Source organism: Astyanax mexicanus, chromosome 11 (genome assembly GCF_023375975.1).
Source record: "Astyanax mexicanus isolate ESR-SI-001 chromosome 11, AstMex3_surface, whole genome shotgun sequence".
Lineage (NCBI taxonomy): Eukaryota > Metazoa > Chordata > Actinopteri > Characiformes > Acestrorhamphidae > Astyanax > Astyanax mexicanus.
The window spans coordinates 46503891-46530617 of record NC_064418.1 but is presented as its reverse complement, the minus strand read 5'-3'; the positions used below and the strand labels follow the sequence as shown (position 1 = coordinate 46530617).

The 26727-nt window shown below is 40.3% G+C and overlaps 1 protein-coding gene across 1 annotated transcript; it reads left to right on the top strand.

Moving 5' to 3' along the window:
- Nucleotides 1-11748: 11748 nt before the first annotated feature.
- tspearb (thrombospondin-type laminin G domain and EAR repeats b) lies at nt 11749-26407 on the top strand (the record flags this gene model as incomplete). Its single annotated transcript, XM_049485397.1, has 12 exons — nt 11749-11830; nt 17284-17504; nt 18301-18527; nt 18735-18825; nt 19314-19470; nt 20986-21114; nt 21188-21414; nt 23239-23422; nt 23571-23803; nt 24130-24308; nt 24442-24543; nt 25475-26407. Coding segments are annotated over 12 exons (1995 nt in total), but the record flags the coding sequence as incomplete, so codon positions are not given.
- Between the last annotated feature and the right edge of the window lie 320 nt (nt 26408-26727).

The window sequence follows — 26727 nt, the reverse complement described above, 5'->3', positions numbered from 1 at the left end:
ACTGAATAATACCTCATAAAGCTGACTGAAAAGAGCTGTCATCTAAGCAAAAGGTGCTACTTTGAAGAACCTAACATAAAAAACATATTTTGGTAATATTCTAAAATGCAGGAAATAATTAGCATAATTAGCATAATAGCATAATAGCATTAAAAATAATGAAAAATCACTGCGTGTGTGTATATAAGGAATCCCAGCTTCTCTCTTGCTCTCACATGTCAGGTTGATACACTGTGCCCTGATGCCCTGTGAGTATCTATCAGCTACTGTAGCTCTCAGCGCCGCTCTGTGCCGCTCTGTGGGCTCAGGGCAGATGAGACGGGCCGCCCGCTCAGGGAAATGGCAGGGTGATAAAACACTTCCTGTGTGGAGAGTCTTATCTGAGCCGGCTGCAGCTGGAGGATCTATCAGATCCACGCAGGCCTCGTCTCTCCCAGCCTGAGCAGCGCAGAGGGCACCGGCGCTCTGATAGCATCACAGCGCTAAAGGTGATAGCAGCTGGCAAAGGCTTTGATTCTGGCAGGAGGGCAGGAGCGCAGTTCAGCCCTGTTTGTATCTCTGACCCGACACTTCCTCTGATAGCACAGAGACGGCAGGAGAGCCTGGACTTCATGTGTGGCAGCACCACAGTTTACAGTTAAAAGTATACGTTTCTTGAAGAACTTTCAGGGGTTCTTCAATTTGAAACTGGTGGAGGAACCCCTTAGTACAGGGTTTCTCATCCTGGGGTTCTGACACTATCTTTTGAAACTTGTCTGAGTGCATTCTCTGTGGCATTGTTGGTTTTTGCAAGCTTCTGCAATGTTACAACATTTATTTTTGCCCAGAGTTGCATAAATTTTTATTTGGAGCATTCATTCAAGATTTTTTTTCCAACCTCATTCCTTCCTCAAAGCTGATGTTATCCCACTGTCCTTCCAATTTTTAAAAATGCACTGGGTAGTTCTTAACCCAATTTTAGTAGTTTCAGCTTAGATCTTCTTAGATGCTTTCTCTTTTAGAGTGTTTTCTCATTTAGAGTGAGTTAAATCTAGTAATTTATGTTATTACTGATTTGGTCCATTATTGGTCCATTATTTCTCCTACAGTACCGTACAGTATCTGCATGTTGCTAAAAATGTAGGACTATGGAGGTATATTGCTTCATTCTTGGTCAGACATACTCTTATAAGATTTAAGTGTCTAGTTAAATAAAAACAACTTTCAGAATATTGCCAATTGTCATATAAAGGACATGTTGAGGTTTCAGTTTGCTGTTTTCCATAATTTGAAAGTAAAACTGCTGCTGCATTGATTAATGTATGTGGTGATAAATGATTAAATGGTGAGGAAGAGCAGAATTCTGAATTTCCTGTCAAACATAAAACTAAATTCACCTCAGAACCACACTGCCTGTCAGCTATATTTCTCTCTGAGGCATCTTAGAGGGGTAGTGGACGACATGGTGTCAGTTCCTGGTCTTGTCTCATGTCTCTGTGTGTTATTCCCACATGACCTGTGCTCCTCTGTGTCTCTTGTCAGTAGTTTTCCACCACGTGTTTCTCATTTGTAGCTCCGCCCCTTCCCCAGGTATTTCCTATTCTAGTGTGTTTCCTGTTGGGTTAAATAGATCCCCTGTGCCACTTATCCATCGTCGGTCTTTGCACTAACCTCTGTTGTTTTGTCGTTCTCGTGTTCTCTTACTCAGCCCTCGTTTTCATAGCCTTAGCCCTTGTCCTTTGTTCTTTGTTTATCTTCTTGTTTATTTTCTAGTTCCCTGTTATTTTCCTTTGTTTTCTCCTTGCCCTGTTTAGTTTATTTATCCCTGTCTAGTTTAGATTCTTGTTGTTTTCCTTGTATAAATCCCTGCCCAGTTTAGTTTTGTATTTATTCAGTCCCTCGTTTGTTTCTTTGTTTATTTACTCCCTGTTTGTTTATCATTAGTACTTCTTGTGTGTTTAGTTTATGTTCACTAGTTTCTCTTGTTTGTTTTTGGTTTACCTTATTATTTCGTGTTCTTTGTTATTTGTTTATCTTTGTTATTTATTTATATATATATTTATTAAATTATTCGTTTCGCCCTTACCTGCACTTGCTTCCGCTTTCCTCGTCTCCCTGCCTGAGAACCTCAAAAAAGGAACTTATACATTTATAGGCGTACAGCCAAAATTCCAAAAACAGTTGGGAAAAGTCATATGTCAACACCATCCAGAAATGCTCCTGCCTTTTCTGGGCCAAAGCTAATTTAATATGGTCTGTGGAAGCCGGCAGCATTTTTGAATGGTGCTGACATGGTCTTTAAAATGCATTTGTGTATTAAAGCACAGTGAACTGTATTCACAGATTTCTGGTAGTGTTCCTGAGCTCATGCAGTGGTTTCCAGTACAGAATCAGTACAGCCTGTTTTTAATGCAGTGCCACCTGAGGTGCCGAAGATCACCAGCATCCAATACTGATCTTGTACCTTGTGCACAGGGTTTTTTAGACTCTATGAATCTATAGATATTTTGATGATGATATTATGTAATGTAGATGGTAGGATATCCAAAGTCTTTGCAATTTGAGGAACATTGAGGAATATTTTTATGATTTTTTTTTGCAGATGGTTTAACCTTTTCTCTTTTTTGCTTTTGAGAAACTTGATAAGTCTAGATCTCAGTCTGGTGTTGTGTTTTAGGATTGAAGATGAGCTCGATCTTGTCTGGAACAGGTGATCAGACTCATCCTCTCACAACTCTGAATGACTCCTAATTACTGCTCACTTCAAATCTTCTCTATCAAAACACTCATCAACTTTTCCGGAACTTAATAACCAGGCTTATCCACCTGGCACTGATCAGAGCTCACAGATAACTAGATCCAGAGTATTAAATCTGTTATAACTGACTGGATATTATCAGAGAGAGGCAACTTTATTTCTGCTTTCAAAAACCCATATACAATATATTACACCTACATGGGGTTTATTATTTGATTACAGCCAGTATGGACCTTAAATATTTTGCGCATATAAAAAAAATATTTAAGTACTGCACACATATGAACATGAATGACAATCCCATTCTTAACCCTTGTGTGGTATTCATATTTTTGTTACTCGTTTACTTTGTTACTTGTATTTAATTCAGCAAAATTAAGCAATTTTACATTAAAATGCTTTACACATGCTTGCTTCACCTAAATTGCAAGCAATATAAACAGCTTACATGGTTAATATTTGCCCTTTACCTTTCTTATGTTACATTTCTTTCAAAAAGTGCTACTCTTTTTTTATTCGTTTTTTAATAAAATGTAAAAGAAAATGAATTAAACTCAAGATATGAGTAGAAAATTTGTTTAGTTTCAAATTTACAAATGAAGCAATGTTTATTAGCCCTTGGCCAAACATACTGTATGTAATATAAATGTGTAGGGGGGGGGGGGTGTACAGTGTGTGTTTATTGAAAATGTGTTTTGATATATGTTTTTCACAAAAAATGCCAATGCCAATGAGTTAGAAAAAATATTTTTTTAGTATCATTTGATGAAAAATGAAAACGGGTCCCACAGACCCGAACACCACACAAGGGTTAATCCATAAGGTTTAAGGTTAAGCTCAACTCCTGAAAAACAAACCCACACCATAATCGAGACTCATCAGACCAGGTAATGTTTTTCCAATCTTCTATTGACTAATTTTGTTGAGTCTGTGTGAATTGTAGCCTCAGTTTCCTGTTCTTAGTTGCAGGAATCGCACCCGGTGTGATCTTCTGCTGCCGTAGCTCATCATCCGCCTCAAGGTTGGAGTTTCGTGTTGTGGGTCAGAGATGCTCTTTTGTAGACCTCGGTTGTAACGACTCTTTATTTGAGTTATTATTGACGTTCTATTAGCTGGAACCAGTCTGGCCGTTCTCCTCTGACCTCTGGCATCAGTAAGACATTTGCACCCACAGAACTGATATCAGCTCACTGGATATTTTCTCTTTTTTGGACCATTTTCTGTAAACCCTTGAGATTAACTTACTTAAATCATCTTTCTTCTCCATTCTGATGCTCTGATGGTTTGAACTGCAGCAGATCATCTTGGCCACGTCATGCCTAAATGCATTGGGTTGCTGCCATGTGATTGGCTGATTCGACATTAGCCTTAATGAGCAAATAAAGTGGCCGGTGCGTGTATATTTACGTATATTTTAAAGCAGTGCTGTTGTTGTTGAAGTGTGTGTTGCTGGATGGTGGAAGGAACTCACTGGAATAAAAGGCCAGAATCAGACAATGGCTGCAGTGACTGCAGGTCAGGGTGTGTGAACATACAGATACTATTTCAGCTGCAGTTATACACACATCCCTCGAGATCTTCAGTCTCGGTGTGTGTGTGTGTTTGTGTGTGTGTTTGTGTGTTTTTGTGCTTCACTGAATGTCTTTCATCCTCCTGCAACAATACCTGAGGCAGAGCTCCATTCAGAAACGACATGAAGCAATCTGTGTGAAGTGTCCGCAGCAGCCACACACACACACACACACACACACACACACACACACACACACACACACACACACACACACACACTTTACATGTACCCAGACACTGCCTGGAGATTTGCAGATTTGTAGTAGGAGCTTATTAAGGTGAATGAACACACAGTACCAGTCAAAAGGTTGGTCACACCTTTTCATTCAAAGTTTTTATTTCTTTTTTTTTTCATCCAGCCTATAAAGGAACACATAAGGCACTTTAAAGTAACCAAAACACTCTGTGAAGCATTTAGGTGCACTTATCTGGGGAGCTGTAAACTTTCTTTACTTAGTTGAGTAGTTCTTGCCTTAATATGGATTAGAACATTACTCAAATAGAGCTATTCACTGTATATCTGTAACTCTACATCTTTACAACTTTACAACTGATGCTCTAAAACACATTAAAAGGTGAAAAATTTAAGTAATTAACTCTTGATGAGATCAGCACAGCTGTTAACTGAAAGCCTGAATTGCTGTATATCCTCCATTACTGATGATGCCTCAACACAAGGAGGTTGAAGACTAGCTCATGCCTCCTCCTGCAACACATGTGAAGTCTGACTGCGCCTCTTTTTGAACTGCTGCTGATTCATCATTGCCGAGTAGCATCACAGCGCTAACGCTCGGAGGAAAGCGCAGTGACTCGGTTCCGATACATCAGCTCATAGAGGCAGCCTTGTTCTGATCCACATCACCCTAGCAGTGTTAAGGGGAAAGAGCGCCATCTACTCTACCCAGCCAGAGAGAGCAAGGCTAGTTGTGCTCTCTCAGGCTTCGGCAGCTGATGGCAAGCTGCATGACCAGGATTCAAACCAACAATCTCCCAATCCTAGTGGCAGCACTTTAGACCGCTAGACCACTTGGGCAATCTTTGGCATCTTGGGCAAGTCTTAAGAAGTTTAGAGAGTTCATGCATCAATAAAAATATAGATTTTATATGCTATGTATCAGTATGATACAACGAAAACTATACAATATATCGATATATCTGTATATTATCCCACCCCTAATCTCTGCTAAATCTCTACATGTGATTGAATGTGGTTTTCTGTTCGTCTTAGTGTGCCAAGTTTATGTGGGGATAAACTAGAAAAAAATAAATAAATTATCATTCAGAGAGATCCAGGTACAGAACCAGGTCCACCTCACCTGTGTGAAGAGTGTTGTGGGCGTGGCTGTGTGCTCGGTGTGTGCGTGTGTGTTGATGTGTATGAGTTCGGTGTGTGTGTGTGTGTGTGTGAGTGAGTGAGTGAAGGTCAGGTCAGTGGCCTGGTGTTAATGACTGGGTGTGATGAGCAGGGTTAGATTGTGTTAGTAATGACTGGGGCTGTGTAATTACAGGCCAGTGCAGCAGCCGCCCCACCATTACCCCCCCACCAACCCCCCCCCACCCTCTCAGCGGCTTCATTACAGCTTAACACACTCAGCCCTCTGGCCACTCGGCTTCAGAACCGACCGCTGCCCATCATTCCCTTCTTTACCTAATCCCAATACAAACATCCTATCATCACAATCTCAATTTAAAGATATAACATAGGATTATATAGACACATACATATACAGTTTGTGAATTGTCTATATTTCTGCATAAATATGACCCAAACTCACAAGTCCTAAAAGTAGATAAATTGAACAGTTAGAGAAAGAATGTGTAATAGTCAGCTGACCCCAGGGTAACTTCTAAGCAACTGAAGGCCTCTGACACATTGGTGTCTAATGTTAATCCTCATGAGTCCACCATCATTAGAACACTGAACAACAATGATGTGCATGGCAGCAGGGTAGCAAGGAGAAAGCCACTGCCCTCCACAAAGAACATCAGAGCTGCTCATCTCCAGTTTGCTAAAGAGCACATGGACAAGCCAGAAAGCTATAAAAAAATGTTTTGTGGATGAATGAGCCCAATGAAATGAAAAGCTTTATGTTTGGAGACAGACAAACACTGCATTCTAGCATTAGAACCTTATCCCATCTGTGAAACATGGTGGTAGTAGTATCATGGTTTGGACCACTTTGCTGTATCTGTGGGCCAGGACGACTTGCCTTCATTTATGGAACAGTCAATTCTGAATTATATCAGAGAATTCTAAAGGAAAATGTCAGGGCATCTGATCATGAACTGAATCTCAAAAGAAGGTGGGTCATGCAGCAGGACAATAGTGGAAGAAGTATAAAGGTAAAGTTTTGGAATGGGGCCAAGTCAAAGTCCTGACCTTAATCCAATGGAAATGTTGTGAAAGGAGCTGAAATGAGAAGTTAATGTGAGAAAACCACATTAACCACCAATATCCCAGAGTTGAAACTGTTCTGTACAGAGGAATAGGCTAAAAGTCCTCCAAGCCAGTTTGCAGGAGTGATCAACAGTCAACAGAAGTGTTTAGGTATAGCAGTTATTGCTGTTATATTGGATTATTTTCCTCAATAAATAGATGAACAAGTGTAATATTTCTGTCTCATTTTTTAACTGGGTTCTCTTTATCTACATTTAAAGTGTTAAAGTGTTCACAAACTTTTAGTTATAATGCCTAAAAAGTTAATTTTATTTAAGTTAATAATCAGGTGAATAAAAGCTAATCGAGTTTGCAGCTCAGAAAATGATGATCACAAAAAGGCCAGACTTTTGCAATGAAATGACTATTGAACTAATAGAAGAACATCATTCAGATTTTCCTCAAGTCCTAAAAGTAGATAAAGAGAACACAGTTAAACAAAGGCATGTAATAGTCAGTGAGGTCACAAAGATCACTAGGATAACTTTTAAGCAACATCGAGTTAGCAGCTCAGAAAAAGATGCTTGCTCTTATAGCCTACAACAAAAAGGCCAGACTTTTGCTATGAAATATAAATGATTACTGGACTAATAAACATTTCTTCTTCTGAAAAAAAAAAAAAAACTTTTTTGTGTTTTGACAACAAAATAAACAAGTTTTTCTCTAATTGTTATTTTCTTAGATGTTTAAAAGTTTGCAGCGCTGTATGTTTTCTATAACCATATCAGAGCTGTTGACTCCGGCTCCTAAAGGAATTCCCGGTTCATGCTAAGCGGGTTCTGGTGTGGGGAGCTCTGTAGAGCAGAGGCTCTGAGATGATGTTCAGCTCAGGCCTCAGTTGCCATCAGAAGCTTCAGGAAGCAGCAGCCTCGCCGGTCTCCTGAGCGCTAGCTGTCATTTCTGCACACACTGATCGTTTATTTTCCTGTTCAAACCTGTCCGGATTCTTCCACACACTGATAATGAAGCACAACAGAAATCAAAGAGGCGTTTAGAGAGAGAGAGAGAGAGAGAGAGAGAGAGAGAGAGAAGAAAGAGAGAGAAGCTAGTGTTGTTCTGCTGCTCGTAATTGTCAGTTTTGTATGACATCAGATGGGTTATATTGGGAATAGAGAATAGAATAGAGCAGATACAGAGCTCCTACAGAGTGACTATAACAACTATAGAGTGAAAAGAGCTTCTATAGAGCAGCTATAGAGCAGCTATAAAGGAGACTGAGCAGCTTTAATACCTCGTACATAGTGCCAGCTATAGAGATAATAGAGCAGATACAGAGCGCCTATACAGAGTGAGTATAACAACTATAGAGTGAAAAGAGCATCTATAGAGCAGCTATAGAGCAAGCTATAAAAGAGACTAAGCAGCTTTAATACCTTGTAAATAGTGCCAGCTCTAGAGATAATAGAGCAGATACAGAGCTCCTACAGAGTGAGAATAACAACTAACTATAGAGTAAAAAGAGCATCTATAGAACATCTATAGAGCAGCTATAAAAGAGACTGAGCAGCTTTAATACCTTGTAAATAGTGCCAGCTATAGAGATAATAGAGCAGATACAGAGCTCCTACAGAGTGAGTATAACAACTATAGAGTGAAAAGATTATATATATATATATAGAGCAGCTATAGAGCAGGCTATAAAAGGGACTGAGCAGGTTTAATACCGTAGAAATAGTGCCAGCTATAGAGAGAATAGAGCAGATACAGAGCTCCTACAGAGTGAGTGTAACAACTAACTATAGAGTAAAAAGAGCAGCTATCGAGCAGCTATAGAGCAAGTTATAAAGCAGACTGAGGAGCTTTAATACCTTGTAAATAGTGCCAGCTATAGAGAGAATACAGCAGATACAGAGCACCTATACAGAGTGAGTATAACAACTATAGAGTGAAAAGAGCATCTATAGAGCAGCTATAGAGCAAGTTATAAAGGAGACTAAGCAGCTTTAATACCTTGTAAATAGTGCCAGCTATAGAGAGAATAGAGCAGATACAGAGCGAGTATAACAACTATAGAATGAAAAGAGCATCTATAGAGCATCTATAGAGCAAGTTATAAAGGAGACTGAGCAGCTTTAATACCTTGTTAATAGTGCCAGCTATAGAGAGAATAGAGCAGATACAGAGCGAGTATAACAACTATAGAACGAAAAGAGCATCTATAGAGCATCTATAGAGCAAGTTATAAAGGAGACTGAGCAGCTTTAATACCTTGTTAATAGTGCCAGCTATAGAGAGAATAGAGCAGATACAGAGCTCATACAGAGTGAGTATAACAACTATAGAGTGAAAAGATTATATATATATATATATATATATATATATATATATATATATATATATATAGCAGCTATAGAGCATGCTATAAAAGTGACTGAGCAGGTTTAATACCGTAGAAATAGTGCCAGCTATAGAGAGAATAGAGCAGATACAGAGCTCCTACAGAGTGAGTGTAACAACTATAGAGTGAAAACAGCATATATATATATAGAGCAGCTATAGAGCAGGCTATAAAAGGGACTGAGCAGGTTTAATACCGTAGAAATAGTGCCAGCTACAGAGAGAATAGAGCAGATACAGAACACATACAGATTGAGTCTAAAAACTATAGAGTGAAAAGAGCATCTATAGAGCAGATATAGAGCAAGTTATAAAGCAGACTGAGGAGCTTTAATACCTTGTAAATAGTGCCAGCTATAGAGAGAATAGCGCAGATGCAGACCACCTACAGATAGGTATAACAACTATAGAGTAAAACGAGCATCTATAGAACAGCTACAGAGCAGCAATAGTGATAACAGAACAGCTATAACAGCTATAGAGTGAGTAGAACAACTATAGAATGGCTAGATAAAGTATAGAGCAGCTATAGAGGGGACTGAGCAGCTTTAATACCTTGTTAAAAGTGCCAGCTATAGAAAGAATAGAGAAGATACAGAGCAGCTACAGAGTTATAGGGGGCATAGAGCAGATATTGAGCAGCTATAGAATAAACAGAGCAGATATATGGCAGCTATAGAGTGAGTAGAACAACTATATAATAAATAAAGATACAGATACAGAGGAGCAGCTGTAGATTGGAGCTGCTGAAGAATGTAACTCACAGGAATAATTCAGATTGATTTATCTGCAGTAATGATATTTAGAAGGTACCGCCCCCCTTATGCCCTGCCACCATCTGCCAAACATATCCGGTGATTCCTCCTCACTGTGAGCGGTTAACCTGCCCATCAACAGACTGTCAAGAATTCCCACAATCCCGAGCGGCCGCGTGTCAGACTGTCTGCGGTTAGCTGGTGTTTTTATGTTCCTGTTGATGAGGAGGAGGAGGAGACCGCAGAGAGAGGAAGAGCAGGGGGTCCTCAGGGTGGTGTTACACACACACACACACTCACACACACACACACACACACACACACACACACACACACACACACACACATACACAGTCTACTGGGGAATTCCTCCCCACTTCTAAGAAAAACCTACAGATTCTTTAACCAACAAAGTTGAATACTCCCCCCCTCTCTCTCATCTTTCTTTCTCTATCTCTCTCTCTCACTTTACTCTCTCTCTCTCTCTCATCTTTCTATCTCTCCCTCTTCCCCTCACTTTATCATCATTTTCTCTTTATTTTTACCCCACTCTATCATTTTTCTTTCTTACTTTCTTTCACTTTGCCATATCTCTCTTTCTTGCTCTCTCTCTTTTTTCTTTTTTTCCCTCGCTCTGTTTTTCTATCTTTCTTTATTTTTCTTTGTTTTTCTCTACCATCTCTTTTTCTTTTTCATTACAATCTCTCTCTCTTCCCCTCTATAACATCTCTTTTTATTTAGATTCTTTCTTTCTTTCTTTCTTTCTTTCTTTCTTTCTTTCTTTTTTCACTCTCTACTATCTCTCTTTTTACCATCTCTATCTCCGTCTTTCTCGTTGTCTATCTGTCTTTCTTTCTCTTTCTTTCTCTCTCCCTTACTTTACCATCTCTCACTTTCTTTCTCACTTTCCACCATCCCTTTATTTCTTTCTTTCATTTTTTACCATCTCTTTTTTTCTATATTTCTATTACCCTCTCTCTCCCTGTCTCTTTTTTACTTTACAATCTCTCTTTCTCTTTACTCCACTATTACATCTTTCTTTCTTTCTTTCTTTCTTTTTACTCTTGACTCTTTTACAATCTCTCTCTTTCCCATTTCTCTCTCTCGCTTTACCATTTCTCTCTCTCGTTTTCTGGCTATATCTTTTTCTCTCTCTAACCCCTCCTCTTCAGTCTGGTCTTATTCTTATGTAAATGTCTATGGGGTAAAACACCTCACAGGTAAAGCTCGGCTGTTACTCTCTCTCTCTCTCTCTCTCTCTCTCTCTTTCTCTCTCTCACTCGTTCTCCTCTACAGCTGTTTACAGGGAGTTTATCTCAGTCGGAGTTTAGTGAGTTCAGGTCAGTTTAACTCCTGACTATAGAATAATAGAATATAGAAAACATTAACAGATAAATTATAAATAAATATGTTACACTCCTGCCTGCTGCACTCTACTCAACACCTGGACATTTTTCTTCTGCAGTCTAGAATATATATTTTTAATGTTTCTAGGAATTCTGGACCATAATATTGTACTAGATGTTACTGAAGCCTGATGGTTGTTTGAAACATTTTCTGAGCCTGATGGATGTTGTGGACATTATTGGAGCCTGGAGATGTTTTTGGATATATTTTTGAACAGACTCTAAAGGTTGCTCTGGACTTTATCAAAGCCTGAAATTTATTCTGGATGTTATTTGACCCTGGATGTCTTTGGAGCTTGAAAGCAGTTTTGGAGGTTTCTGGGCTCCCAATGCTGTTCTGGACATTATAAGAGTCAGTTCTGGATGTATCTAGTGTTTAAAAAAACGTTCTGGATGTTACAGAAGTGTGATGAATCTATTGGACATTTTTGGACACTCAACAATGTTCTGGATGGTACTCTAGAATGAGTCTGAGAGTGGTATGAAGGTGCTGGGCTGGTATGAAGTATGCTGATGCTGCTGCACTTTAGGCTTCTACTCTGCTGCATCATCAGCGGCTGTTCTGCACTGTGGAGACCATGTACAGGTATGATCTTTTACCTGCCACAGGTACACCAGTTCATCCAGGACATATACCACCATTCACCCCAGACAGATACACCAAACACAAGTACATCTTACCTAGCACAGGCATACCTGATCTGGCACAGGAACCCCTCGTCTAGTGCAGATGCACCTGACCTAGCACAGGTACACTTCACTTAGTGCAGTTGCATCTGATCTGGCACAGGTACACTTCACTTAGCATAGGTACATCTAGTGTAAATACACATGGACTGGCACAGGTAACTTTAAACATTAGAGATAGACCTGATCTGGCACAGGTACCCTTAAACTAGTGGAGATATACCTCACCTAGAACAGGTAAAGTTTATCCAGTGCAGATACACCTGATCTGGCACAGGTAACTTTACCTAGAACAGAAACACCTGATCTGGCATGGGTGCACTTTGCCCATTGGAGACATACCTAAATCTGGCACAGGTACACTCACCTTGTGCAGGTACACCTGATCTGGCACAGGTGCACCTGACGTAGCATAGGTACATCTAGTGTAAATACACATGGTCTGGCAAAGGTAACTTTAAACAGTAGAGATAGACCTGATCTGGCACAGGTACACTTCAACTAGTGGAGATATACCTGACCTAGAACAGGTACAGTTTACCCAGTGCAGATACACCTGATCTGGCACAGGTACACCTCATCTAGCAGCAATCACAGATATACCTTATTTGGCACAGGTTGTCCTCATCTAGCACAGTTATTACATCCAGTGTCACAAACACACACCTCACCTGGCATGAGTATGCTTTTTCTAGCACAGGTGCTCCTCATCTAGCACAGCTATACATCATCTAGCATAAGTCAACCTCATCTATTACAGGTACACCTTATCCATCACAATTATGAACTTGGGTATGATTTACCCAATGCATACCTGTGACCTTCTATCCAGCGGCTTACACACCTCACCTGGCACAGGTACACTTTAACTAGCACAGGTACTGTATGACCTCAGTGCATGTATGACCCTTTATCCAGTGCTTCACACACCTCACCTGGCACAGGTACACTTTAAATAGCACAGGTACTGTATTCTACACCTGACACAGGTACAGCTCTTCACCTGGCAGCATCATGGCCTCCGCTGCCAAAACTGTAATTCTGCTTAAATCGTCCTTAAATCAGTCATTAAGAACATCAGGGCAGAGAGCAGGTGACGGAGTTCCTCTGAAGACGGCAGCTTGTTTCTGTCACAGCAGGATCTTCTGAACTGCAGGTTCTGACACGTCCTTTTAATGTTAACTGTCAAAGGCAGTATTTCATTCCACTATTCCAGTCAGGCTTTGTAATTATTGCAGATTTTCTACCAGATTGCAAGAGGATTATGAGCTTGGAGTTCAGTAAACTGTTTAAGCTAACTAATTATGTTCTATCATTCAAAAGCCTGAAGGTGAGGGGAGGGGAAGAGCCGCCATTCCTCTGTTCTTCTGTATGATCTTTCCTTCCTCGCTCGCTCCTCTTTCCTTATAGTTAAGGTAGACATGATGGAGTGAGATTCAGATTAGATGTGCCATTCAGGAGCTGCGATAAAACTCTGCTGTTCCAAAGTGACTTCACATCAGAACAAAACGAAAGGTAGAGAGGACTGAACTTAATCAGAGTTGGGGTTCGAGGGATGAATTTATTCAGAGTGGGGGTTTGAGGGATGAAATCATTCAGAGTAAGGGTTTGTTTGAGTTTAGATTAACTCGTTCAGAGTGGGGGTTCGAGGGATGAACTCATTCAGAGTGGGGGTTTGTTTGAGGAATGGACTCATTCAAAGTGGGGGTTTAGTTTGGGAGATGAACTCATTCAGAGTGGGGGTTTGTTTGGGAGATGAACTTATTCAGAGTGGGGTTTTGAGGGATGAACTCATTCAGAGTGGGGTTTTGTTTGAGTTGAGGTGGACTCATTCAGAGTGGGGGTTTGTTTGAGTTTAGATGAACTCATTCAGAGTGGGGGTTTGTTTGAGTTTAGATGAACTCATTCAGAGTGGGGGTTTGTTTGAGAGATGATCTCGTTCAGAGTGGGGGTTTGTTTGAGTTTAGATGAGCTCATTCAGAGTGGGGGTTTGTTTGAGTTGAGGTGAACTCATTCAGAGTGGGGGTTTGTTTGAGTTGAGGTGGACTCATTCAGAGTGGGGGTTTGTTTGAGTTTAGATGAACTCATTCAGAGTGGGGGTTAGTTTGAGTTGAGATGAACTCATTCAGAGTGGGGGTTTGTTTGAGTTTAGATGAACTCATTCAGAGTGGGGGTTTGTTTGAGAGATGATCTCGTTCAGAGTGGGGGTTTGTTTGAGTTTAGATGAGCTCATTCAGAGTGGGGGTTTGTTTGAGTTGAAATGAACTCATTCAGAGTGGGGGTTTGTTTGAGTTGAGATGAACTCATTCAGAGTGGGGGTTTGATTTGAGAGATGAATTTATTTAGAGTGGGGGTTACAGTGCTATAACGATAATTACATTGTCAAGTTATTAAACAATTAATTTGCACAACCTGAATTATTTTATTTGCCCATAAGTAGAATGAGCCAGAATGCCAACAATAAAACTGATTTTGTTTCATTTCATTTCATTTGATTTCTATAAGATAGGCCAGTGATGATTCATTATTAACATATTGTCCAATATATGTTTTTATACACATACACAGGTAATTTTTGCTGACCTTAGGATCGTATTATATTATGTTTAATGAAAAATATTTGAAATAATATATGTAAAATATATGTAATTTCATTTTTAATATTCTTAAAAATTAAAAGGTAATTACTGTTAAACTATTATGCTATGAAATTATCATTATATCAATAATAATAATAATAATAATATTGTTTATCACAACTATTTATTTAAAAATAGTTATTATGACACTTACCCACGTTGTGCTTCCACTCACTGGCCACTTTATTACAAACTATAATTGTTGTGTTGCTCTATAGCAGGTTCCTAGGAGCAGCTCAGTGTAAGAGTTGGAGTTGGTGTGTGTAAAGCGGTGTGTGTAAAGTGTTCCGCTTCGACCCGACCCGGCCGCTCTTTGAAATGTGATCTGTGAAGTCGCTCCGTTCGGCTCTTTGATTTTTTCCAAGTGAATCAAAACAAAACAAGAGGTTTTGGCCTTTGAACCATTTCTTTAAGTAAACACTCGCTTCCCAGAGACACCTGACTGAACCTGTCGTCGCCCCACAGGACACACGAGTCCGGTGGGACCAGCATCACTGCTCACACTCACACACTCTGTACACACTCATGCTTCATCTTCATCACCATGATAACTCTAAACTCTAAAATACAGAAATACTGTATACTGTATAAACATACTGCTCTGTAAAAAAAATACCACTTAAAAATTTTAATGGTAAATTGATTTTACTAAATTGAAAACCTCTGGAATATAATCAAGAGAAAGATGGATGATCACAAGCCATCAAACCAAACTGAACTGCTTGAAATTTTGCACCAGGAGTGAGTAGCATAAAGTTATCCAAAAGCAGTGTGTAAGACTGGTGAAGGAGAACATGCCAATATGCCAACTTGTTTTCTTTACCTTATTTGAGGTCTGCAAGCTCTGCATTTTTTTTTATTTCAGCCATTTCTCATTTTCTGTAAATAAATGTAAATGACAATATATATGACAAAATCAGAGAAACTAATTCAAAAACTGAAGTGTTTTTTTATTTTTCCAGAGATGTTTATTAGACACAGCAGTGCTGCTGGAGTTTTTAGACACTATATTAGACTTGTCCACTTCTACTTAGCTGCTCCACCTTGAAGATAAAGTAAAATCAGAGACTGAGAGCCCTGAAAGAGATCTTACACCCTACACAAGGTCTGTTGCGATGCTCATTGCTATCTTACACCCTGCCAATAGTCTATTTTTATGCCTTCCACCTGCATTAGTTTGAAAATAGCGGAGCTTGCGAATATATCTACGATAATGACCGTAGTTGGCTGGAAATTAGGTTTGTTTAGGTAAATGTCTGCCGTATTGCTATCTTGGCAATGGAGAACACAGGTGCGCCACTGACTGAATACAGCTTAGAAAGACGTCAAGGTTCAAGTCAGTCACCCTTTTTTCAAGCTGCTGCTGATGCTTTGAAAGCGCAGCAACTCGGGTTCTGATACATCTGTTCACAGATGCCTCGTGCCGCCTGGTGCCACCTTTGAGCGTGATGGGGAGAGAGTGCCATCTACCCACCCGAAGGGAGCAAGGCTAATTATGCTCCCTCTGAGTGCTGGGAGCTGATGGCAAAACTACATGAATAGGATTCGAACCTGCATCCTCCCATTCATAGTGGAAGTGTGCCATGCTCTCTTCTAGCATTAGCATTTAGCATGACTCAGGGTTTGACCACATGAAACTGAAACCATGTGGAAGCTCTTCGAGTCATTCATCAGAGCGATTTCCTAAAATAGCTGAGTGTGATAAACCGCACTTCCCCATCGCTGATAAGAGCCGTCAGGTCAGAGATAATCTCCTCTGATTCCTTCATCACTGTCATCTTCATCACTGCCATCTTCAGCCCAGCTGCTTTGCATCGCCTTTCATTTGCATTTGATCTGATAGAGAGAGTTTTCCAGTGACGAGTGCGGTCAGCTGCTGGCAGAACCTCATCCAACACCTGTACTACACCCTTCATTCACTCTCAATCTACTGAACCTGACTTTACAGCCAGGGGGCGCTGTGCATCCTGCATTCCTGTGGCTTCAGTTTCTGTATCCTGCAATTAAATATTGTATATTTCTTAGAAGAAGAAACTGATGTGCATTCATTGGTTGAATTAAGGGAATTCAGGGTGATTTATACATTGCCTGGCCAAAAGGAAAAAGCCTCCACCTGGATGTAAGTAAGTAAATGATGTAGGGAGGGTTGATGCTGCAGTTGGTCTGCAGGTTTAGGTTCAGCAACAGTATGTGCTGAAAGAATGAGCTCAGCTGACTACCTGAATATACTGAATATAGAACAGGTTATTCCATCAATGGATTTTTTCTTTCCTGATGGCACAGTCATATTCCAAGATGATAATTCCAGGATTCATGGGGCTGGAATTGTGAAAGAGTGCAGAGTTCAGGGAGCATGAGATCATCATTTTCACACATGGATTGAGAGAGAGTTCACCACAGAGTCCAGATCTTAACCTCATTGAGAATCTTTGGGATGTGCTGGAGAAGTTTACCATCATCAATGCTGCTGCAAGATCTTGGTAAAAAATTAATGAAACACTGGATTAAAATAAATCTTGTGTCGTTGCAGAAGTTTATTGAAACAATGCCATAGTAATTGCGTCCAGCAATCAAAGCAATTAAAGGCGGTCCAAACAAATATTAGAGTGTGTGACCTTTTTTTTGGCCAGCAAGTGCACTAAATAATCACTTTTATACACTTCAAACATCAGATTGTTCAATATTGTACCCTTGGTGTGTGTTTGCTCCACAGACCTGCTGCCGCTGGACCTGCTGAGGCGGGTGGTCCCGGCTGGGGGGGTGTATCAGAGCCGGGTGCGGTTGGTGCAGTCTCAGGGCTCTCGAGGGGTGAAGTTTACTGGACCCCCACAAGCCCTCAGCTTCCCTGCAGCTCCGCTCTTCACCAACTGCAACTACTTCCCCGCAGAGTTCTCCATCGTGGTCACCCTGAAGATCCCTCAGCTGCCCCCTAACGTGAGAAACTAGTGATTCATTCATTCATTTATTCATTCATGATATGGGCTAATAAAATAATAATAAAATAAAATGTGCTAATACCCTAATGTGATAATTTAATGATAATGTCTAATACTGTGATAATGTAAGAATATGTATTAGTTTTTTAACAGGTTGTTAAACCCTTAATTTTGCCTTCAACAGTGACTTAACTAAGAGTCAGACACAGCTCCCTTGTCAGTAGCTCTAGCTCTGTGCAACTCAGTGTGGGCTCTGTGGGCTCTCCAGAAACACTGTCCGTGTATTTACACTATTAAGCTTAGCTAAACAAAAGTTTTACCACACCTACTTTAGCCCTAATGAGTTAGCTATTATGGTTACTAAGCAAATGAATGCACACCGTTTTGGCTAGCTTTCAACAACAAAAAAGTTTTATTACATTGCTTATATACAGTACGTTGGTGCAGCTCCTAGCCCTGTCCTCTACTCACGCTTTTGACAGACAGGCAACTGATCACAAATAAAAAGATTTTGATTGGCTGTTGGGTACAGTAGCTACATTTCTCAATTTATTGACTGGTGTGTGGAAAGCTTCTTGTGAACTCTGTGGGAAACAGTTTAAATGGCAATTTCTGTGCATGAGAGATACAAAGTCTGGCCCAATGCGTGAGACTTGAGAATCCCCATATGTGCTAATAGGTTAGCATGCTACAGTGTAATAACAGTGGAACATGTGCTTAGACTGTTAGTATGTGGCTTTGTGTAGTAACTTGTGTTATTATTTGTGAAGTAACGTGTGTGTTGTGCTGTACAGAAGGATGAGTATATCTTCACTCTGCTGGACGGAGGTTCGGACCGGTTGCTGTTGGGTTTGCGTCTCACCCGAGATAAACTGCACTTCCTGCTGCAGTCCCGTGGCACGACCCGGCGCGTGACCTTCAGGTCCGTTGGACTGGCAGACGGCCGCTGGCACACGCTGGTGCTGGCCGTCACTGGTCACTACACCATCCTCACTGTGGACTGTGGTATCCCCCTGGAGCTGTGAGTTATCGCCCCCTGCTGGACTGGAGTGTGCTGGAGCTTTTGAATAGTGTTTAAATCTCCAGTGTAAAAATAAATGTTGACAAATTGACTAATTGAAAAAAGCAGCAGATAATCAATCATCAGATATTTGATTATTAAAATTATAATAATTGTAGCACTACACCCAACAAGCCTAACTGCTTTTACTGTGTTTCCTGTTTCCAGGCACACTCACAGAGCGTTCCCCGAGGACTTAAACACTGAAGGCTCCGTCTTCTTCATCGGCAGCAGGAAGAGATGGAACGGGCTGTTCTCGGTAAGATCAGCGGGGCTGTTTTATAAACACACTCACAGTAATAAAGGTCTGAAAAACTATTTGTAGTTTATATACAGAAATATTACATCAAAATATTAATTACAGCCTCATTCATCACTTTGTTAAACATCAACTTGTGACCAAATTATATTATAATATATATATATATATACAGCTCTGAAAAAATAGAAAAAAAGAGGCCACTTAAAAATGATGAGTTTCTTTAATTTTACCAAATTGAAAACCTCTGGAATATAATCAAGAGGAAGATGGATGATCACAAGCCATCAAACCAAACTGAACTGCTTGCATTTTTGCACCAGAAGTGATGGCATAAAGTTATCCAAAAGCAGTTTGTAAGACTGGTGGAGGAGAACATGCCAAGATAAAGAAATCTGTGATTAAAAACCAGGGTTACTGTAGAATTCCAGTCATGTTCAATATTAATTTTATGTTATTTCAGCAACAGTCTGTCTCTCTTTCTGTAGGGTTTGATAAGACAGCTGGTTCTGCTGCCAGGTTCTGATGCCTCCTCCCGGGTTTGTCCCTCCTCCCAGCCCCGACTCTCCATCCTCTCCATTCCTGAGGTTCTGTTACACCTGCCGGTCAAACCACCGACCAATGAGCTTCCACTTTACCCCTACGGTAAGAAGCCGATCTGTCAAACACAAAATAAATACATTAAGTTACATTAAGTGGAACCATGACCCCCGTTCCTCGACAGTTCGGCACAAATACACTCACTGTTTCTCATAGCAGTACTTTTACTTCAGTAGAGTTTGGATTGTTTACACCCTGGAGATTAGAGGCAGATGTAGTAGAGGTATGTTTTCTGAGGCCTGTGTGTGTGTGTGTGTGTGTTTTAGTGGTCAGTGTCAGGCTGTGGTTGTATAGGGATCTGAGTATATAACTGTATGTTGGCATTGATCCGTTGCTCTGACTGACACTCCTGTGCTTTGAGAGTGTGTGTAGTACCAAAGGGACACTGGAGAGTGAAGGAAAGCTAGGGGCTTGAATGTGTGTTTGTGTGAGTGTGTGTGTGTGTGTGTTGTTTGTTTTAATAGTGCTGTGGTTGTTGCACATCAACAAAGTGGGGACAGTACAGATTGTGGAGACTTGTTTGCTTTTTCCTGCAAAATTCCCCAGTTGGTTCAATGGATGGTGAGAATTAGTTTGGATGGTGAACCCCACCAGGGGCAAATACATGTGTGTGAGTGTAATAGTGTGTTTTGTACTTTTCAACACACATTCATTAAAGCACACACTTGAGCTGAGGCAGAAATCTGCTCAGTCATCTGCTGTCTGACATTCAGTTCCTGTAGTTTTACACTGAAGTAACAATGCTAATGTAACTAACAAGTAATTAAAACCAATATATATCAATAAACATGGGGCTAACTGCATCTCTAAATCAGAACATGCTGTCTCTGTGCAGGTGTTCAGTAATCTCTAATTGACCCAATTAAAGTTTTTTTCTCACCCAAAGCTCAACCAGAACCCCACCCGAAGACCCAACTAGAGCCCCACCCTTTCTCACTCAAGCTCCACCTAAAGTCCCATCAATACTCCAACCACATCCCTATAAAAGCAATACAGTTTTACCCAAAGGCAAATTCAATCAACCCCTAGCTCCACCCCTACTTAAAGCCCAGACCACACCCTAAGCCTCACCAAGCCCCACCCTAAGCCTCACCAAGCCCCACCCTAAGCCTCACCCAGCCCCACCCAGCCTCAGGTTCCAACCAAGGCTACACCCAATCCCCTCCCAAACCCCCCCGTCTCATCCAAGTCTTACTAATGCTCCACCCAAAGCAAAAGTCAATCAACACTTCATCAGATTTCAATAAGTTTCACCCAAATCCCCACCAAAAGTTTCACCCTAAACTCAATTCAGCCTCACCCAGCCTCACTCAAAGGCTCACGCAAAGCAACACAAAACCCCAAAAAGCTTCAACCAAAGCCCCATTCAAAGTCTCACCAATGCCCCAACCCAACTATTTCAACACCCCATAGCTTCACCCAAGCCATAGGGAATGTCTACCCAAGCCTCACCCAAACCACACCCAAAGCCCACGGAAGCTTCTACAGACATTTCGTCAGTTGTATGTGTTTATTATTAATATTTTTAGGTTTCTATCTTTCATCTCTCTCTCTCTGTAGAGGCGGAGGTTCGGGTGAGTCCTGTGAGTCCTCTCTGTCGGGTCAGTGAGGTGGGTCAGCTTTGGTTCAGCACTGAGGAGAAAGGCCTGTTCCTGTGTGATGGAAGCATGTGGATCACCATGCTGCAGGGTACACACATCAGTTTTGTGAGTGGTAGTTACCCCCTCTGTCTCTCTGGTGCTGATGCTGCTGTTCTCCACAGAGCGAGAGAGGCTGGATTACGTGGAAGAGCATCAGGATCTCTTCACCACCTCCGAAACCTTCGACATCGAGGTCTTCAGCATCCCATCTGTGGGCCTCTTCATGGCTACAGCGAACCGTGACCTGGGCTCTACTGTGTACCGGTGGACGAATGGCAGGTTTGAGCGATACCAGGACTTCAGCACCCACGACGCTCAGGCATGGAAGTTCTTCACAGTGGGCAGAGAGGTTGGTAATATCTGTTCCTGATACATAGTTAAGACTCTGGGTTAGGGATGCACCAAATATTTGGCAATCAAAATTATAATTTGGCTACAAAGGGCTAAAGACACTTTCGGTGTTCGGCTTAAAATTGAAAAACATAAGTGTATGAGTTAAGCATCAGATGATGTTAGAGAAGTATACGATGGTGGAGCTGGAAATCCTCACTTGATGTGGTTTTTATTCAGCAGAGCAGAGAGATGCGTTTAATGCCATAAATCAAACGTGAAAAATCACAGAAATTAATTTTGTCTGATGTTAAATTGAAGCTTCCCCTCGTGCCCATAATTACAGCCAACAGAGCTCCAGCTGTTCAGCCTGCAGCTCTCTCTCTCTCTCTCTCCCTCGCTCTGCACAGATCTGTATTACAGCTACACTGAGAGGCAGTTAAAGCTTAATGTGTCAGAGATGTATAATTACAGCAGAAAGCAAACAGAGGCCGGGTGCAGCGCACGGTGAACGGGAGCATTAACACACCTCACTAATCACTACACATCCTTCCTCTGTGGAGCCGCCTTTGAACCCAGATCTGAGGAGAACACACTGTAAATTACTGAGCTCACAAATTCATTACACTCGCAAACTCTCGCTCATAACGGCCTTTTAAATACACGCTTCATATTTCAATAAAACTCGTAAACCTGTGTACCTGCATTTACAGATGGCTCATAAAACACCAGTCCTTAACCCCTCATATTATATAACTATCGCTCTCTCCGTCAGTATCTATTATAAATCATTTAGTATCCACTATGAATTTAGTCAGGATCCATTATCAACAATTCAGTATCCATTATGATTTAGTCAGGATCCATTATCAACAATTCAGTATCCATTATGATTTAGTCAGGATCCATTATCAACAATTCAGTATCCATTATGATTTAGTCAGGATCCATTATTAGCAATTCAGTATCCATTATGATTTAGTCAGGATCCATTATCAACAATTCAATATCCATTATGATTTAGTCAGGATCCATTATCAACAATTCAGTATCCATTATGATTTAGTCAGGATCCATTATCAACAATTCAATATCCATTATGATTTAGTCAGGATCCATTATCAACAATTCAGTATCCATTATGATTTAGTCAGGATCCATTATCAACAATTCAATATCCATTACGAATTAGTCAGGATCCATTATCAATGATTTGGTATGTTTTATAATTTATTTAGTATCCATTATCAATTATGTATCGAATATGGATTAGTAGTATTGACTGCAATTTTTGCAGTATCTACTATGAATTCTTCAATGCATGCTTTGAATTTTCTACTATGAATGATTTAGTATCCACTGAAATACTCAGTATCCACAATGTATTATTCAGTATATACTATAAACGGTCCATTACCCACAATTATTTATTTAATGTCTAGTATAAATTGTTCAGTTTCCACAATAAATTATTTAGTATCTTCTATAAATTGTTCAGTATCCACAACGTATTATTCAGTATATACTATAAATTGCTTAGTATCCATAATGTATTATTTAGTATATCGTCACTGTCCAATGATGGAAGTTAATGTAAAAAGAGTTTATTTCAGGTCAATTTAAAGTATTTCTATTGGTCTATTCCTTTAAGAAATTTTGGCACAGTGTAAGGGACAGTTTGTTTGTTCAAATTATGTTGTAAAATTTAGTTACTTGTTTATCATTGGACAGTGAAGATACTATAAATTGTTCAGAATTCACAATTAATTATTTAGTATCTTCTATACATTGGTATTTACTCTGAATAACTGTGTGTGTGTGTGTGTGTGTGTGTGTGTTTTAGAGTTTCCTGGTGGTGGCTAACTCAGGGGGTGATGGGGTAGAGGAGGTGTCGGTGGTGTATAGGTGGAGTAATCGGACGCTGAGGTTCGTGGAGTATCAGAAACTGAACACACACAGCGCTCGTGATTGGGAGGCCTTCCACATCCAGGGCGAGGCGTTCCTCGCTGTGGCCAATCACAGGCAAGGTGAGGCTCACCTGCATTAGTCAGACACTTAATATTAACAATTTTAACAACCACTCCTTTACAAACAAATAAACATAACTTTACAGTTTGGATGCTTTAGTTTAAAAAAATGATTTACACTACAATCCCTTTTATAAAATATTTACAGGGGAAATGAATCACAACATTGAGAGTGTGATCTACAAGTGGAACCCAAACACCAAGAAGTTTGAGGTGAATCAGACCATCGCTACGTCTGGAGCTTACGACTGGGAATTCTTCACCATCGGCCCGTACCACTTCCTGGTGGTGGCCAACACCTTTAATGGGAAATCCACCGTCATAAACTCCACCATCTATATCTGGCTGGGGGGGAGCTTCCGGATTTTCCAGTCTATCCTGGTAACTGAACAATACAGTACAATCTGGCATTATTATATGAGCAGAGCTGTGTATAGTTCTGCACTTTGTGAATCTGCTGTAGATTTGATTGGTATGGTGGGGTGGATAACACCACTGCCTGCTTGTGTGCTACCACATAATGTAGGAGACTGGGGTTGAATTCCCAGTCTGGGTGACTGAATGCTGGGTGCTGGGCTACACCAAAGAGTCCACCTCTGTAGTAGAAAGAACCTTGTGTTTGCTTTGGTCCAGTGTATTACAGTATAAATCACTAAAGATGTGTGAATGGGTAAGGGTAATTCTGGATGTTCTGTTTTACCCTGCAGACCACTGGAGCGATAGACTGGGAGATGTTCCAGATCGGGAACAGGTTCTTCCTGGCTGTAGCGAACAGTCAGAGACTGGACAACACCGGCTCCATCCAATACAACATCAACTCCACCATCTATGAGCTCAACATGACCTCGCAGACCTTCATCAAGTTCCAGGACATCACCACTAGCAGGTACGCTTACACTGCACCATTACAAATACAAATCCAGTTACAAAGCATTGGGATGCTGTAAAATGTAAATAAATGTAGATAAAATTAGAATGTAATTATTTGACTCACTGTGTTTTTATCTCTGTCGTTTCAGTGCTCTGGACTGGGAGTTCTTCACTGTGGGGGATGATAAGTTCTTGGTGGTGGCGAACTCATATGATGGAAACTCCTACTCACTAAACAGTGTTATATACAGGTGAGAGCAGTGTGCTATATACAGGTGTTTTATATATAGATGAGACCAGTGTGTTGTATACAGATGTGTTATATACAAATGTGTTATATACAGGTCAGACCAGTGTGTTATTTACAGGTGCGTCCAGTGTGTTAAATATACAGGTAATACCCATGTATTCTATAGGGGTGAGACAAGTACCTTATGTATAGGTGTGTTATATACAGGTGATTATGTACAGGTGTGTTATATACAGGTAACACCCGTGTATTCTATAGGGTTGAGACAGGTATCTTATGTATAGATGTGTTATATACAGGTGTGTTATATACAGGTAATACCCGTGTATTCTATAGGGGTGTGACAAGTATCTTATGTGTAGGTGTATTATATACAGGTGTGTTATATACAGGTGTGTTATATACAGGTGTGTTATATACAGGTGATACCCATGTATTCTATAGGGCTGAGACAGGTATCTTATGTATAGATGTGTTATATACAGGTAATACATGTGTATTCTATAGGGGTGTCACAAGTATCTTATGTGTAGGTGTATTATATACAGGTGATTATGTACAGGTGTGTTATATACAGGTAACACCCGTGTATTCTCTAGGGCTGAGACAGGTATCCTATGTATAGATGTGTTATATACAGGTGTGTTATATACAGGTAATACCCGTGTATTCTATAGGGCTGAGACAGGTATCTTATGTATAGATGTGTTATATACAGGTGTGTTATATACAGGTAATACCCGTGTATTCTATAGGGCTGAGACAAGTATCTTATGTATAGGTGTGTTATATACAGGTGATTATGTACAGGTGTGTTGTATACAGGTAACACCCATGTATTCTATAGGGGTGAGACAGGTATCTTATGTACAGGTGAGTTATATACAGGTGAGACTAGTGTATGAACCCATTGTGTGTGTGTGTGTGTGCAGGTGGCAGGGTTATGAGAGATTTGTTCCTGTTCACACTCTGAGCACTAACGGCTGCAGAGACTGGGAATTCTTCACTTCCTCAGACGGATCCTACCTCATCTCCTCCAGCGCTCGCCAGGCCCTGTCCAAAATCCTCAAACTCCGAACCTACCGTCAGCACTGACACCGGCCACCACACCGTCCAGATACCACCACGACACTGACACCAGACACAGTTGTATTCCTTAAAGCTGATACCTTAATTATTTATTTATTGTTTTATCTGTATCATCATTAGCATCTTCCATAATATTATTTAAGAATAGTTAAAATATAAAAATGATGGTATTTATAGACTTTACAAACTGCACATAAATCTGTATGTATGAATGGATGGAGCTAAACTGATGTAGACCAAATGGGAGGGGCGAAACTGGCGTAGGCTGAATGGGTGGAGCTAAACTGCTGTATGATGATGATGGGTGGAGCTAATCTTCTATTGGCTTAATTGGTGGAGATAAACTCCTATAGACTGAATAGGTGGGACTTAACTGCTGTAGGCTGAATGGGTGGAGCCAACCTGTGATAGGCTGAATGGGCGGGGCTAAACTTTAGTTTCCTAATTTAGTCCTATTTTACTATGTTTGAGTTTAAGCTGCCCTAATTTTCTTGTTTCTCATACTGAACTGCAGCCACTCAGACACCTGTTTGATGAATACAGTCAGGTTTATAAAGCTAGTGTGTCTTTATTGTAGAATAAATGGCATATCATTATTATTTATTGTCAGATATGTAATATTGTGAAATATGTTCAGCATATTGTGTTTGTATTTACGATTTTGAGCTTTATAATTTGTAATCTGTCCTTTGACAAATGTTTAAAAAAAATAGATCAGAAAAAGGAAACTGTGATTTCATTCAAAGCTTCTTCTTATTTACTTATTTATTAAAAAAACATATTATGAATTCATAATATTTAATGAATATTATGTATCAAAACAGATAAATATACTTACTGTTAGGTTTTTAGACTCCCTCAATCATCTTCCTGTTAGCTAAGTTTTAGCACTACTGTGTGGATATTCCAGTCCTCACTGATAATAATCAAAATAAATGCTGAACTAATTAATGCTGATGTCGAGTTCAGCGTTTTTAATCACTGTTTTAATTTTTATTTAATTCAATTGAACCGGAGCGAACGCTGTGCTGAATGGTGGGTCACTCCAGTTTAGTTTCACTCTGGTTCTGGATCTGCTTGTTAAAATCACATGTAA